Here is a 16,646-nt window from a genome sequence, read left to right as displayed (position 1 = left end):
ATAGCATACATAGCATGGAATACAACACAAATAATATCACAGTGCACGGTGGGTCAAAATACAAGTATTGTTTTGGGTCAACTTAGGTTTCAGTTATATATGTCACATACAGGTTAATATATATGAAGTACTAATTGTCTAATATATAAAGGGGCTTCAAAAAATGTGTGTGCAAATTCTGTGAATTTCACATACATTTTTTTCCTGGGAGCTTTTTGAAGCCCGCTCATAATCTAACTGTACTTTGTAATATTTAAATGCATGTTTATTCTCTTTGGGTCCACTTGTTTATGTATCGATATTATGAGAGGATTCTATTGTTGTTGTTGCTGGGTGTCATGAACTCAGTTTTGACTCACAGCGATCTAGGTGTACCGGAAGGAAGCATTACCTGGTTCTACTCCATTCTCACCACTCAGGATAAGGGAGGGCGACTAATGTAATGTAGGATACCTTATCTTGGGCTAACATAACGCATAATGGAATAAATAAGAAAAGAGAAGAATCTAGCTCATTAGAAGGCATAGAGTTTATGCAACTATTTTATGGGTTACAAATATTATATTATATATTTTAACTGAAGTATGAAGTTCTTTGTTCCCATAAAGATTGACTTCTCTGAAATTCAAAGTGGCAGTTCTCCTCTGTTCTATGGCCACCCTGTGTTGAAAATGCCTCGATGGGAGTGGATTTATTAGATATTGTGAGAGTTATCTTGCATAGTATGTGACATATCTTTAATATTTACAGAATAGGTAAAGCATAAAATGTGGATATCGCTAACATTTATTTGGTGAATAGTAACAGCTAACATTTTTGTAGCTGTCAAATACATATACACATATATGTGTGTGTACATGCTTTATGGGAGCCAATATTAGAATGTAGGATCGTGTGGGCTTGGAGTAAGTTAACACATGATGCATGATACCTGGCACACTGTGTACAGTCAGCTACTAAAGTGGTCACTTGTGTTATTATTTCTGAGAGGTAATAGCCTATATAGTGTTGCCATGGTATAAGCTAAATAAGTCTGGTACCTCACTCTATAATTTTTCTACAACATTAATGAACTGATGTGAGATTGACACATCTGGTTGCTTTATATATGAAAACTTGGGATATCTGGTTAAAAAGTAAACTTTAGGAAGTAGGAGTTATTTACTACTATTGATGTGTACCTTTTTTGGGGGGGGTGGATGGCAGGGAAGGAGAACACGGGTGAGAGGGGGCAGGCAGCCGAGAATGATGTGTACCTTTTTATAGAGAAAATATTCCCATTTCTGGGGGCAAATCTATTTCATCTTCATGAACAACTATATATAAAAAGCCTTCTACTTGAAGAAAATATAGTCTTTCTGAGGAGGAGTTCTAAGTGATTGTTTTCAAATGGCTTGTAAGGGAATCAAATTCAACTCAGACAAGAAAGGTAAACCTAAATTTGAAAGAACAATTTTATTTTTCTCTTTCAGGAACTTCTTTCCAAAGATACATTACAGATGAACACCTATGTTGCCTTGTACAAATTTGTACCACAAGAGAATGAAGACTTGGAAATGAGGTAAATATGATTTTAAGAAAAGAAAAAAATATGAAAATGCCTAAAATGTGAGGAAAAGAAATGATTTCTGCCTGTGCCAACTCCTAACACGTTACAGGCGTGATTCTTAAACTTTAGCTACAATCCCATGACAGGAGGCCTTGTAAATACAGATTGCGGGGCCCTGACCTCACTGGGGTTCCGATGCAGTCTGCAGGTGGGGCTGATGCTGGTGGTCCCAGGGCCACACTTGGGTAACGCCTAGCTGCAGTACGCGATGAATCCACTTCTCACAGGAGTTTCCGGAAAGCTAACCTTCGCGAGGTGCGCTCCTCATCCTGTAGGGCAGCGGGTCTCAACCTGTGCATCTCAACCCGTTTGGGGGTCGAACGACCCTTTCACAGGAGTCGCCTGATTCATCACAGTAGCAAAATGACAATGATGAAGTAGCAACAAAAATCATTTCATGGTTTGGGGGTCACCACCACAGGAGGAACTGTACGAAAAGCTGCGGCACTTGGGAAGGTTGCGAACCACTGCTGTAGGTGCTGGCATGAACTAAAATTCAAACATAGTCTCCAAAGTTACACTGGATGAATAATCAACCTCCCACTCTCAGGGTCCACTCAGAGTCCTGGAATTTTACGGTCGCCAAACACTGCGGCAGAGGGGGCGAGCATGGTGACGCGGATGCCACCTGGACCTTTCTCTTGAGCCACGCTTGAGGGGCTGTGTTCTCGGGACAGTGTAATTGGAGTCAGTCTTGAGTTCGGGTCGTATTTGCTCTGTGACCTTAAGCAAATCATAACCACTTCATTCATTTAATTTTCTTACTTGTACGGAAACAATCCTGTAAAGAATAATTATGGCCCATTGCTTTTAAGGACCTGTGAGGGGGATATTGCTAAAGCGCACGGCACACTGCCTATCGTAGATAACTAGGTCTCCCTTCGTGGCATTTGGCCGATGCTACTCTGAGCAGGCACCTCTTCTTCAGTGTGTGTGTGTGTGTGTGTGTGTGTGTGTGTGTGTGTGAATATGTAAATATTTTATAAAGTATTGTATATTTGGAAGCAACTTTTTCCCCTGACTTTTATTGGGGGATCTTACATCGCTTATCACAATCCATACATTCCTCCAGTGTGCCAAGCACGTTTGCACCTATGCCGCCATCATCATTTTCAAAGCATTCTCTTCCCACTTGAGCCCCTGATATCAGCTCCCCATTCCTTCCCTCTCCCTCCCCCGCCCTTCCCCCCTCATGAACCCATGATAAGTTATAGATTATTTTTTCCATATTTTACATCATCCTCTGTTGTCCCTCACGCACTTTTCCATTATTCGTCCCCCTTGGGAGGGGGGTTCTAGATTGATCCTTGTGATCGATTCCCCCTTTCTCCCCGTACCCTTCCCTAATCCTCCTGGTATCTCTACTCTCATTGTTGGCCCTGAGGGGTTTATCTATCCTGGATTATTCCCTGTTTTGCAGGCTCTTATCTGTAGCAGTGTGCATGCTCTGGACTAATCCGATTTGTAAGGTAGAATTGAGGTCACGATAGTGGGAGGAAGGAAGCACCAAAGAACTAGAGGAGAGTTGTGTGTTTCATCGGTGCTATACTGCACTCTGACTGGCTCATCTCTTCCCTGTGACCCCTCTGTGAGGGGGTGTCCAATTGTATACAGATGGGTATCGGGTCTCCACTCCATGCCCACCCACCCCCATTCACATTGGGTATGATTTTGTTCTGGGTTTTAAATGCCTGATACTTGATCCCATCGACACCTCACAATCACACAGCCTGGTGTGCTTCTTCCATGGGGGCTTTGTTGCTTCTGAGCTAGATGGCTGCTTGTCTACCTTCAAGCCTTTAAGGCCTCCGATGCTGTGTCTTTTGATAGTTGGGCACCATCAGCTTTCTTCACCACATTAGTTTATGCACCCATTTTATCTTCAGCAATCGTGCCAGGAAAATGAGCATCACAGAATGCTGGATTGTTAGAACAAAGTGTTCTTGTGTTGAGGGAGAACTTGAGTCAAGGCCCAGTGTCCATCTGCAACTTTAATCCTCTTTTGAGTGCCTTCCGACCTGAGGGGCTCACCTTCTGGCACTGTTCTACTGACAATGTTCTACTACTATTCATTCAGCCTTCCGTAACTGACAATGTTTTGATGTTTTGCAGTGTTTCATTAAGATTTCCAGAGGGAAATTCCTCTGACCTGGACAGTCTATTCCTTCTTCATGGTCTGTTCTTAGTCTGAAGTTCCGCTGTAACCTGGTCACTTTGGGTGCCCCTGCTGGTATTTGAAATGCCAGTGACATTGCTTCCAGCATCACAGCAACACACAAACCACCACAGTAAGATAAACGGATGACAACTGGTGGCTTGTCTGCTCAGTAAATCATAGTCCTTAGGATTTTTATTAATGTCGTATTCATTGGCTTATTGCCAAGAAAACCCTTCACTTCTCTGCTCCATTCATGACTCCAAAACCAAAATCACCCCAAAAGAAAGCTTTGGTATTTTCCAGTCTTAAAGCCCAATGAAGAGGCTTCTTTTGTAGGTTGGTTCTGTTCCCTTTTGAAAAGAATGGGGACAAAATTATCATTGAGAACATACCAGTGCTCAGAGGAAATAACCTCCATTGGGGGGTGTACTCACCTTATTCGAAATAGCCTTCCAACCGCAAGCAGTTAAAAGCCTTGCATTTTACGTTTAACTTCACAAAGGAGAAGCAGGATCAGAACCAACAACCCAAAGCCAATTCCTATCAAGGGGAGCTCACCCATGCCTAATTTTCCAGGCTTTTTGCCAATTCTGACACTAACTGTTCCCACCACAGTGCTGTCTATTACTCTGCTAGGTTCAGTAATTGAGTCCAGTGGTCACAAGACCAAATGCAGGGTTATGGGGTTTATTAAAGAAGTGACGGGTTAGAATTCAGGATCAGGAACACTCGGGATACAGATCTTCAATCAGAACAACTTCTTAATCAGCAGTGCTCACAGGCATGCCCAGGTCCTATGGCCCTTTTCAGACAAGTATGACAAAGAGGCACTCTATTTCAGTTCTAGCCTTGTGGTCCACATACCTAACTCTCATCTCCATCTAAACTAAGTGCCCAAAGGCATGCCACTCCACCAATAAACCCCTGCCTACGCCCACGTGCTGTCTCCTGCTGGTCTCCTTTGCCACTGCTTCTCACTGTCTCTCACCATCTCTGCTGTCACAGCTCTCCATCTCCTGGATCCAGCAGGTTCCTGCAGGGAGGACAGGTCCAAAGAACACACTCTAGTGGTAGTTCTTCTTGGTGGTAGTGAGATTCTCTGGTCTATCTCTGGAAAGGCTTGTTTTAAGCCTAGTAGGAAGGCAAAACTGACCAATTACCACCTCCACCTCTTGTTAGGATTCCATGTACTTCATTTGCATGTGGCCCCACCCCACAAGGGTGTCAAATACCTTACCATATTAGCAAGCTATCTCATCCCCATGGTGGGCCATAAGCACTGCACACTTGCTTAGTTCTACGTGTGCGTTTGGTAGGAGTTGGAAAGACCTACCCGAAGGGCCGCATCAAGTAATTCACTACACCGAAGCTGATGAAAGAAAGGTCTCTGCTTCCAACCCACACATTCAAGGAAGAAAGACCTAGTGATCTCATCCCATCAAGATTCCAAACTGAACTCGCTGCCATTGGGTCAATGCTGACTCGGAGTGTGGGTTTCTGGACCGGTAACTGCTGATGGCTGTAGGACACCCAGTCTTTGTCCTGTAGGACTGCTGGTGGTTTCCAAGTGCCAACCATGTGACAGCAGCCCAATGCATAGCCACGACCCATGCAGATGACAGCTCAGAAAACCCTATAAGTCAGTTCTGCTCTGTCACATGGAGTGAGTAGGAGTTGAAATCAACTTGCAGGCACCTGACAATAACCGCTGTCTCTGACTGCCATGCAAGCTAAGCTGCCCATCGATAGCCACGTCCTGATTGTTCCCAAAAGGCCTTGCCTCAGTGCCCAGGAGTACTTGGGGTTTCCCTATATTTTAAGGCGTGTGCCTTTTCTAGGTTTGGTCTGCCTGACCCTTGCCTGGATGTGCTCTCCCTCACCCCCACTTTGCCCAAAGCCCCTAAAAAGGGAATCAGTCCCCCAGTCTACATTCGCCAGAGCCTATAATAAGGAGAGCAGCACTGAGAAGCTGTAGCCCATCGGTCTAGCCTCAGCAGCTCAGCCGCCCCTCCCAGGGAGGCCACAACCAAATGGACACAGAGGCCTTAAAACAGGTTTGTCATCCTGCTGGGATCTGGCAACACCCCCTGGCTCACACCCTGAAGCTAGTGTTGCTCCAGTTTAATTGAAACCTGCTTCCAAGTGATTCTTGGATATGCTCAAAGCTGAGTGCACAGCCCAAATCCTGGCTCCCTGGATTTGTTCAGACAGTTAAGCACTGGCACTTCTGTGTTTTCCCCATCCCCGAGTAAGAACGGCCACAGTAAACACACAAGCTGCGGTAGTCACCCCTTCCCTGGACGACTCAGGCAGCAGTGTGGGAGGAGAGGACCGCACTTACGAAGGAAAGCCCGAGTCCCTCAGAGGCAGGCCCACCTCCGTGGTGATCAGAGGGATGCTGCCTTGCCTCCACAGATCACCCACGAGCTGCTGCCGGAGACATAGCATCTAATTACCGTGCAATCCGTACAGGATGAGAATTACAGTAGGAAATGTGTATGAGTATTATCCCATCCTCTAGAGATTGCCATTGAGGTTTCTAGAATGCAATAGACTTCCTTTGGGCAAGGTGTCCCTGCATGGTATAAGCCATTAAATTGCTGGCTTACTAACCAGGGGTTTGGCAGTTCATACCCACCCAGCGATGCCTCAGAAGAAAGGCCTGGTGATCTTCTGAATGCTCGCAGCCTTGAAAGTCTCGTGTAGGGTGGTCCAACCCTGCTTCACAGTGGCTGGTTGGGTTTGTTTGGTTTGGTCTTATGCAGAGCAGTCAGACGCTCTTTAAGATAGTATTCTGAAGTCTTTCGATGGGAACAGAGAAAACCCATTGAGAAATGCAGACTGCCATTGGAGTACTGCTTAATGGCGGCTCCCTGCCCCATGGGGGCAGAAACTCGTGCTTATTTTAGTTGGTTGCAGGCCATTCAAAGTCAAGATGTCTGGTCACGAATCAAACATGTACAGTCTGCTTCGAGGCAAACAGGGCTACCCATCCCCAGGAGTGAAATGCCTGCATTACACAGACTGCAAGACTGGGGTGAGAAATCATACATAGGACTTCCCCTTTTTGTTTTGATTTTTTCCTTGCAAAGAGATTGTAACTTCCGATTTAAAAGCAAGCCACTTGATTTAAAATGGGTAAGACAATGCTCTGGGACTTTGCTACAATTCCTTGAGTGAACAGGTGCTTGGTGGATTCTTCTTCTCCTCAGGTCACTAGGGGTGGGGGTGGGGGGAACCTTTTCAGAACAGGCCGTTGTTAGTCCCGGGCATTCTGATCTCAGGCAGCACAGTGGAGAGGGTCCTCAGGAAGGGAACATAGGAGGCGGATGAGAGCACAGGGGACGCGAGGAGGGTGAACTCAAGGGCAGAAGGAACATGTCCCAGAGAAGCATACTCACCGCCTTCCCAAGTCCCTGTTCTCTATCTGCTCCATAAGAGTGGAAGTGTGAGCCACTGGTGGTTCTGTGACAGAAGTCTTTCCTTGGAGGCAGGAGATTGGAGGGTTCTCTTCCCAAGGCACCCCCATCAGTGGCGGCTCCTGTGTTGCTATGAGGCTGCACTGGCTTCAGTGGAGCTTCCAGACTACGATGGACTTGAGAGATCTACTTCTGAAATTCCCCATTTAAATTCTGTGGATCACAGTGGTTTGAAGTCTGATCACGGTGTGCACCCCGAGTCAGGAGCTGATTCGATGGAATTAGCAATAGCAATAAGAGAGGAAGCTTTGTCTGCCCCAGGCTGGCAATCCAGAATTCTCCGTGTGCTTCTGGAATCCCAGTCCTTCTTGCATGCCCTGCAAGTGGTGCCCAGTAGCCCTACCTGCCTTCCCACAAACCTGCTCCAGGGAGAAACTGTCACCATCAGCCTACACTTCTAGCCATGAGGGTTTCCCTTCCCTTCATGCCTCCAAGTAAATTGATGTTCACTTCCTGCTGGTTCCCTTTGCTCAAAACCAAGTGCATGTATTCCCAACTTCTTCTTTCAGCAGGCCTGTCCCGGGCTCAGATCTACTGTGGATTATACCAAGGCAAGAGTAGGGTGTAATGAGGATCGTGTACATGTGCCAATCACGTGCAATGCATTCAAATCTCAGCTCCTCTGCCTTCGAACACATTCCCTAAGACACTGAGATTCAGGTTTTCATCTTGAAAATAGAGATAACAAAGCCTGACTTTGGGGGATGGCTGTGATCAGATAATATTTGGAATATAACAGGAGCTTAATAAATACTCATTTCAAGCAGATAGATGCCACGCTCCAGAATTAGGTGCTTCCATTTCAGTATTAAGAAATGATAGGGGGGAAAAAAACAACCCTTACCATCATGGAGTCAATTCCAATTCACAGTAATTCTATAGGACAGACCACAACTGCCTCTGTGGATTTCGGAGACTGTAATTATTGACAAGAAAAGAAAGCCTCATCTGTCTTCTACAGAGCAGCTGGTAGTTTTGAACTACTAGCCTTGTAGTCAATAACCAGGCTTAACAATCCAATACATAACCCACTGTGTCACCAAGGCTCTCACTGAGCAAAAGCCAGAGTCAGAAGAAAGGGAAAGGGATGGAAGGAAAGAGAGGCAGAATGGACAGATATCAGCATGGATTCACTGAATGCTTAAGAATACAATGGTTGGAAAGCTGCGACAGGCATAATGATGTGGACATTGACGTCTGCAGAGCTGCACTGATGACTCAATTCCTGTATGAGCCCCCATGATGCTTGGAGGGTACCTGAGTCATCCATGCTTCTGCTTCCTTGCTTCCAAAAGGAGATGGTCGTTTTGCCTCCATTCGACCTGGTCACAACACACACATCTGTGGCTTAAAACTCTCTGCTCTCACATTGCTCTGAGCTACAGACCAGGAGCTTCAAGGTCCAGCTTAGTCTCATCTCTGGTGACCTTTCTGATTTTTCTTGTGTGCTGTTTCTCTCTCTCTCCTCTCTCTCTCTCTCTCTCTCTCTCTCTCTCTCTCTCTCTCTCTCTCTCTCTCTCTCTCTCTCTGTCTCTGTCTCTGTCTCTGTCTCTTTCTCATTTCTACACCGGCTTTTTCTTCTTCCTCCCAAGGACCACACTACCACCTGCCAAGAGATTTTGCACAAATTCCTCCTGCAGTCTGCTTCCATCAACCTTCTACCCATTCCCACCACTCATGCCCCTCCAGCACACACACGCATACTCTTTCAGTTAATTATTGCAGTCAATGGAGTGGGAGGCATAGCTGACCTCCTCTGGCTTCCCTGTTCATGCAGGGAGGGGTCAGACATAGGTCCATGCACCATCCGGCTGTGCCTGCTCTAACACCGCCCCCGCCCCCCACGACACTCAGCTTCTATGGCGGGTTCAGTAGTTCTGTGCAGCAGGCACCCAGGACTCACAGACAGGATTGACGATTGTGAGAGTTTACTAGGGAAGTTAATGGGATACCATAAGTCAGGATCATTCAACACTTCTTCTCAACCAGCAGCCAAATGTCTCTCCTGTCCTTAACCACTCAGCCACATGGTCCCTTGGGTTCAGCCTCTGTGGGCCAGGAAGCCAGCCCACCTATCACACTGTGCCACAGTCCCATCAAGAGAAGATACCCAGTGATCCTTGGCACTGCTGCTCAGTCTCTGTGCCACCATCTTCAGTGCCTCTGGCCTCAGCGTCTGCCACTTCAGACAGATATCTAAGACATGCTCTTCCCACGGTCCCCACGCAGTCTCTCTAAGCTCCGACTTCAAAGATAGCTCATCCTTAAAGCCACGGAACAGTAATTAAAACTGACCAATCCCCTCAAATCATGTTACACACGCCCTGTTTTCATTTGCATAGTCCCACCCCATCATGTGTTGGGAGTTACAGTGACATGGATAAGAAGCACCGTATTAAGAAATATCAGCACAATTATTTATTTAATAAGTCTCTGGCCAGAGTTCCTGAGTAGTTTAAACAATTGACATTCTCGGCTGCTACCTGAGATGTTAGCAGTTCAAGTCTACCCAGAGGCATCTCAGAAGGGAGGCCTACCTCTCTGAAAAGCAGCCAAGGAAGACAGGGCAAGTCTCAGCTCTCCTCTGACACACTCGGAATTACCTTGAATTGAGTCAGAGCCAATGTCAACGTCAACGGGACAACAGCTGGTTATTGGGTCTCAGAGCAGATGCCACATCCTCCATGAAGCGTTTTTCCTAATAAGCCCAATTTAGGTCAAATTCCTTTGCTTTGTGCTTTCATGACCACTTGCAATTCTTTCAAATTGCGTACTCTATTTATACATATCTAGGATTGTTGAGTTAACATCTACCTCCTCTGTAAACCATGGCCTTTACATCTCTGGAGCTTAGTACAATTCTTAGAACATACTCAACGGCCACTGAGTCCATTCAGACTCAGAGGGATCCTCTAGGACTGAGTTTCTGAGGATGCAAGTCTTAGGCCTCACCTTAGAACATAGTAGAAGCTTAATAAAGATTTGATGAAGCAATGAGTGAGTGTGGTGGGGATTAAATGAATAGATGCTATGCCCAGAGTATACAATGAGTAGGTAAGTGAATGCCATGATAAACTAGTATAAACTATAGATAAGGAAGTCACCCAACTCAGAGGTACTAACCAGGGCCTGTTTCCTAGAAGAAATGGGCCTTGAGTTCATGGCGATTAGTACTTGTCAAGAAGAACTTATAGTAAGAGAGAGCAAAGGTAACCCATGGACTTATTTGCATACATTATTGTTAGGTGCTGTCAAGTCTGTTGTGTTAGGCTGGGGAGACTAGAGAAACCGATTCATTGACACTCATCTAGGTGTAAGAGAGAACTTTATATCAAAGAGTCATTGCATATTAAGAAAACAGCCCAGCCCAGCCCAGATCAAGTCCGTTGTCTGATATTAGCCCATATGGCCAATGCTAGACCATAAATTCCTGTTTAGATTGACATAGTGCATGCAAAGATCCTACATGCAGGAAGATCACAGGCCAATGAGTAGAAAGTCCTGTGGATCCAATGGCAGTGGAAGCATCTCAATGCTGGCATGGGTCGCCACGTGTCTCCTCCACTCTCTGAGTATCTCAACAGCAGGAAAGGGAAGGCAGAGCGAGTGAGTCTGGCCTCCAATGGTTTATTTATCTCTATAGCGCCTCCAAAACTAGGTCATCAAGCTGTGACCTGATTGACAGGCTAGACTCCACCCCTTCGCCAAGTGGACAGGAGATTATGTAACTGCCACACCTATGTTTAACTCACAGCAGCCCTGTATGCCACAAAGCAGAGCACTCCCCAGGCGCTTTCTTGGCCAGTCTTTGGACGCAGATTGCCAGGCCTTTCCCCTATGGAGCCTCTGGGTGGATTTGCACTGCCAACCATTAGGTCAGCAGCGGAGTGCTTTGCACCTTCACATATGTATATGATGACTTCTCATTCACATATGTATATGACAGTTGTTTAAAGCAACTTGAGGGAAGCCCTACCAAGCCTTTTCTGGAGTGTTCACAGTGGACACTTGTGCTCCAGTTAAGTGAGCTTCCCTCCTCAACTCACCTGCTATTCCTCACCCAAGCCTCCTGCTCTGATGTTTACTCACTGTGACTGAGTTGATTCCAATTCATGGTGACCCTGTAAAACAGGGTAGAGCTGCCCCTGAGCATTTCCAAGACTGTAAGTCTTTACAGGAGTAGAGAGCCTCTTTCTCCCGAGGAGCAGCTAGTGCTTTCAAACAGCTGATCTTACAGCTAGCAGATGAATGGGATCTGATACAGACCATAATCACTTGCTGTGTATCCACCATCCTTGGCAGAAGGTGGAAGAGAGCAGAGTGTCAAGGCAGAGGGATGGGCCTGAGGATGGTTTTTAGGTCTTTCACATATGAGTGGCATCAGCTTGAACAACTCTGTTTTTTAAAGAATAAAAATATTTATTCTTATCTAAACCTCTTATCCAGTCCAATTATGTATTCAGATAGATAGATAGATAGATGGATGTGAGCTCTGCTTTTGTGGTTGTTGTTGATGTGACAAGAGAGAGGAGTGGGGTATTATCACTGATACCCAAGAAGTAAGACCGCCGGGCTTGGCGTGTCCAGATCATTACTGGTTATTGAGGTCAAAGAGCATCCAAGGGTACTTTTCTCAAGATTCTTTGGGCAATGTGTAATGAGCGAGTGCAGTAAATAAATTGCTGTGATTAAGAATTTCAGACAATTTCAATCAATAACCCCTTATTATCAAGTTTTGTTAAGAGCCTTGAAAACGCTTTATAGACTGACAGCTTGATTCATGAGAAAACCTCTTTTAAAATGCTACTTGGAATATTAAACACTGCATAGTACGTGTTAATATGCAGCACTGAATAATAGTTAATAGTATAGCCCCTGTATATATGCAATGCACCATTGTAACCAGCACTGTCAGCGTTATCATCATACACTGCCTTATGAACTCAAAGGCCTTGTTCAAGTCATCCTCCCAATTCAACGCACGTATGTGTTTGAGATGCTCACACATACATAGACCCTTACACACTTCTCCACAGAGACATACACAAACTCACTCATACACTCGCCTACATGCGCTTACTCAAATACACATTCATTCAGATTAGCATGAGTGTTCACACGCACACATATTAGCAAAAGGCAGACAATGCACATTTAGCTTTAGGATTAACTCAAACTCTACCTTCAAGTTTATAATATAATTGATCCCATTGTCCTCACTGCCTTTTGATTCAAAAACCAAAAAAATGTAAGCTTGGAGCCATCACTTAGCATTCACAACAAGGCACCTTTTGAAAATCAATAAAAGCACCTTTTCTAGCTTTGGGGACTCAACAGATGCCAATAACTAAGTAAACATAAACCCCTATAACATCTTCCAAAAAAAAAAAAAAAACCCTCACTGTCGTGGAGTCATTTCTGATACACAGTGACCTTAAAGAACAGGGTAGAACTGTTCCTGTGGGTTTCTGAGACTGTAAGTCATTACAGGAGTAGAAAACTCTGTCTTTCTCCTGAGAGTAGTTGGTAGTTTCAAACTGCTGACCTTGCGGTTAGCAGCCCAACTATGACCACTCTGCCACCAGGGCTCTCCCACAACATCTTCTAAACCAAATAAAACACACTGCCCTTGAGTCAAGGTTGACTCCCAGTGGCCCATTGTGGGTTCCGGAGACTCTAACTGTTTACAAAAGTAGAAAACCCAGTCTTCCTCCCTGCTGGTGGTTTCAAACTGACAAGCCTGCAATGGCAGCGCAATGTGTAACCACTAGAGATTATCTGATCATCCTACATTGTAGCGCTAAAGGTTCAAATGCACATTTTAATGACCTGATAATGTCCACACACACATTTTAGTTATTTTCATTTTTATTACCCCCAAAACAGATTTATATAATCATGGCAATTCTTCATAAAGAGGAAAGAGAAGGAAAAGAGGAAGGGAAAATTTAAAAAGAAAGAGTGAAAGCTTATAAGCCAGAAGAGGGAACAGGTTTTGTTCAATATTGTGCATTGAGGAAAAAAATTAATTGCCATCTCAGTGTGTCAAATACCTAAATTTTGAGAGGCTTCAAAGTAAAACACATCTTCTTTTGTAATTTCAAAGTAGGAAAAAGGTTTCATGAATTATGAGGCTTTGGGAAGCAATGAGTCACAGAGAATTACCACTGACAAGAGTGAATGAAAATTGGCAGTCAGTTGTCTCGCAAGCTAGTCTTCACAAGAAACTCTGGAGGTGGGATGGCCTTAATTCAACTCTTCTGGTGCTTTCAACGCATCAATTGAAATTGAGTTAAAGTGATGTACTGTTGACACAATTATTTAAATCTATTCACCACTCATCAGTGGTTATTATCATCTATGCCCTGCTGGGTGAACAATTTCCAGGCTCAGTTCTTAAACAGAAGTCCAAAAGAAGGTGGAAATAGAACACAGTCATTGTACCAAAAATAATTCATTGACATTCAGCCATTTCAAGAGAGACCATATGGAAGTATTGACAGCATTGAAGAAAAAAGTCCAAGCTTCCCTGAAAGCACTGACCAAACACTAGGGTCCAAGAGTTGACAGATACCATGTGAGATGTTTCAACACATGGATGCGGTGCTGGTCACACTCACTCGACTATGCCAAGAAATTTGGAAGAAAGTAACCTGACCAACAGACTGGGAGAGCTCCATTTACACACCCATTCTGAAGTAAGATGATCCAAAATAATGAGGATACTAGCAAATAAGATCATTAACATCAAACACAAGTGAAACTTTCATGAAGAAAATGCAAAAGTAACTGGAAGCAGTACACGGAGAGGAAACTGCCGAATCCAAACCCGATTGAGAAGAGGGCTTGCAAGGGAAAATTCCATTGCTGATCACACATGAATCTAGGCTGAAAGCACAGAATGCCAGAAAGATGTTTATTTTATTTTATGGACTACACAAAGCTATTTAAGGATCATAACAAAGCATAACACGCAAAAATCATAACACATCATGGATAACGTGAAAAATGGTGTTCCAGAGCAGTTCATGATGTTCATGCAGAACTCATACATTTAAACAGAGCATGGGGATGCTGTATGGCTTAAAATCAGAAAATACATGTGCCAGGGTTCGAGCCTTTCACCAGATCCTATCTGTATGCTTAGCAAATAATTCAAGAAGCGAGACTAGCTGCAGAAGAACATGACATCAGTAATTGAAGGAAAATTCATTAACAGCCTGTGATATGCAGATGAGACAATATTGCTTTCTGAAAGTGAAGAGGACTTGAAGCGCTTACTTATAAAGTCATGGACATATGGCTTACACCTCAACAAAGAAAACAAAATTCTCACAGTTGGATCCATGAGCAACATTATCATAAATGGAGAAGAGATCGAAGCTGTCAAGGACTTCGTTTTACTTTGCTCCCCAATCAACACTCACAGCAACAGCAGTCCCGACATCAAGTGCAGTGTTGCACTGACCAAATCTACCGCAAAGGACTGCCTTCTAAGTGGTCAAGAGCAAAGATGTCACTTTGAGTACTAAAGTAAGCCTGACCCAGCCCACAATATTTTAACTTGCTTTATATTCATATTCAAGCTGGACAATGACTAAGGAAGACAGAGGGAGAATTAGTGTCTTTGAACTTCAATGTCGGCACAAAATATTGTGTGTGCCACTGTCTGCCAGAAGGAAGAAGAAATCGATGGTGGAGGCAGTATAGCCAGAATGTACCTTGTAAGTGAGGGTGGCAAGACATCATCTCGCATACTTTGGACGCGTAATCAAGAGGGGCCTGTCTCTGGAGGAAGGCATTACACTTGGTGAAGCAGAGGGTCAGCAAAAGAGTAAGAACTTCAACAGATAGATTGACACCGGAGCTACAACAATGGGCTCGAATACAGAAATGCTTGTGAGAGCGGCATGACTGGGCAGTGTTCCATTCTGTTTTACATAGGGTTGCTACGAATTTGGAATTGACTCAATGGCACCTACAAAAACATTCTCTGCATGCCAAACAATTCACAGGACTGGACTTAAGCAGGAGTGCCGGAGTGAGACAGATCTTTAAAATGCTCAGTTGGGAGAGTTCACTCAGAGGCACCTCCGAAGAAGGGCCTGGCAATCTGTATCTGAGAAAATACCCATTGGAAACCTGAGAGACCACAATGCTACTCTGACACGCATGGGATCACCAGGAGTCAAAATCAACTCGATGGCCACTGGTTTGGTTTGGGATTTGGTTTTGAGTCTTAAAAACTCAAGAAGCTGTGTAGCTGGGCACAGCCAAAGAGTAGTTCTTGTGGTTGGAGGAGTCCAGAATGCAACAGTAGCCTGCCCCTCAAAGTGGCATCCAAAGCAACCTTGGAAGGTCAGAGAAATCTCTGCAAGAAGACAGCATCATAACCAAGCCACATCTCCCAGAAAGAGGCCACATGAATCCTGTGAAGCCAAGTCAGTGAGCAGTCATTCTCTCTTTCCAATGAGGAAACAAACGTATAAAGAAAGAATGGGTTTAAACTTGCAGAGCAAGAAAATCACTTTTAAGCGCTTCCCAACTGCAGGAAAATGCAAATATCATTACAAAGAGAAATGGTGGGAAATTCACCACAGGGGCAAGACCACATTGAGATAATTTCATTCAAACCCATCTTGACTCTAAATATTCTGTCTTAACTTGATAATGTTTAGTGAATAGACATGGGCTGTTTCATTCATTTTCTAATGAGGCAATTTACGGTGCTTTACATTTGGGAGATATTTGAACTACTTTGGAAATTCAACAAAAGATAACAGGCCAGGAGAAAATACACCACTATGTGCATAATTTGGGGATATTCCCAGACCTAAAGCTCCTCCAGGGAAGTCATATGGAAAAGTGCCCCAGAGTGGAAAATGTGGCCGTGAACCCTGGCAGAAGTTACACAATATGATGGATATGAAGATATCATATCATATTGATTGGTTTTATTGAAACATCCATGTGAACAATGTGGATTTGGCACTGTCCTGCTAGCTGTATTTTTACAGTTAAAAAATGAAAAGTGTACCACAAAAGTACATTCCTGTTGATGATCCTTTACTCAAAGTCAACTTCTGGGCCCTGTCATCCCAGGATTTTCTCGCACATGGTCAGGCTCCTGGAACAACTACATGGGTTGGGGTCTTGGTAGATGTCTTAAGGGACATTGTTCACTTTTGTCAGGCCGTTTACATTCCCTTTTCTTTGGGTGTTACTCACATGACTTTCTGTAAATCTATTAGGATTCTAGTGTCCAGTCCTTGAAACGTATAAGTTTGTAATCAGTGGTGTGTGTTCATGAAGAGTCACTCCAGTCAAAGGAGTCATCAGTTTCCATGGAGCCAATTATTCCTGATGGCGACCCCATGTGTTATGTAGGGAGTAGAACCAT

General features: G+C 44.4%; 1 protein-coding gene across 2 annotated transcripts in view; it reads left to right on the top strand.

The window, feature by feature from the left end:
* Positions 1 to 16,646, top strand: part of STAC (SH3 and cysteine rich domain) — a 188,827-nt gene that overhangs the window by 147,079 nt on the left and 25,102 nt on the right. For both annotated transcript variants that reach the window (XM_075548916.1, XM_075548915.1), the window contains one exon: positions 1,473 to 1,561. In XM_075548916.1, the coding sequence (XP_075405031.1) occupies positions 1,473 to 1,561 (89 nt within the window). The remainder of the gene's footprint in view (positions 1 to 1,472; positions 1,562 to 16,646) is intronic.

This window comes from Tenrec ecaudatus, chromosome 4 (genome assembly GCF_050624435.1).
Source record: "Tenrec ecaudatus isolate mTenEca1 chromosome 4, mTenEca1.hap1, whole genome shotgun sequence".
Taxonomy (NCBI): domain Eukaryota; kingdom Metazoa; phylum Chordata; class Mammalia; order Afrosoricida; family Tenrecidae; genus Tenrec; species Tenrec ecaudatus.
The sequence above is the reverse complement of the archived record's forward strand: the minus strand, read 5'-3'. Positions and strand labels throughout refer to the sequence as shown.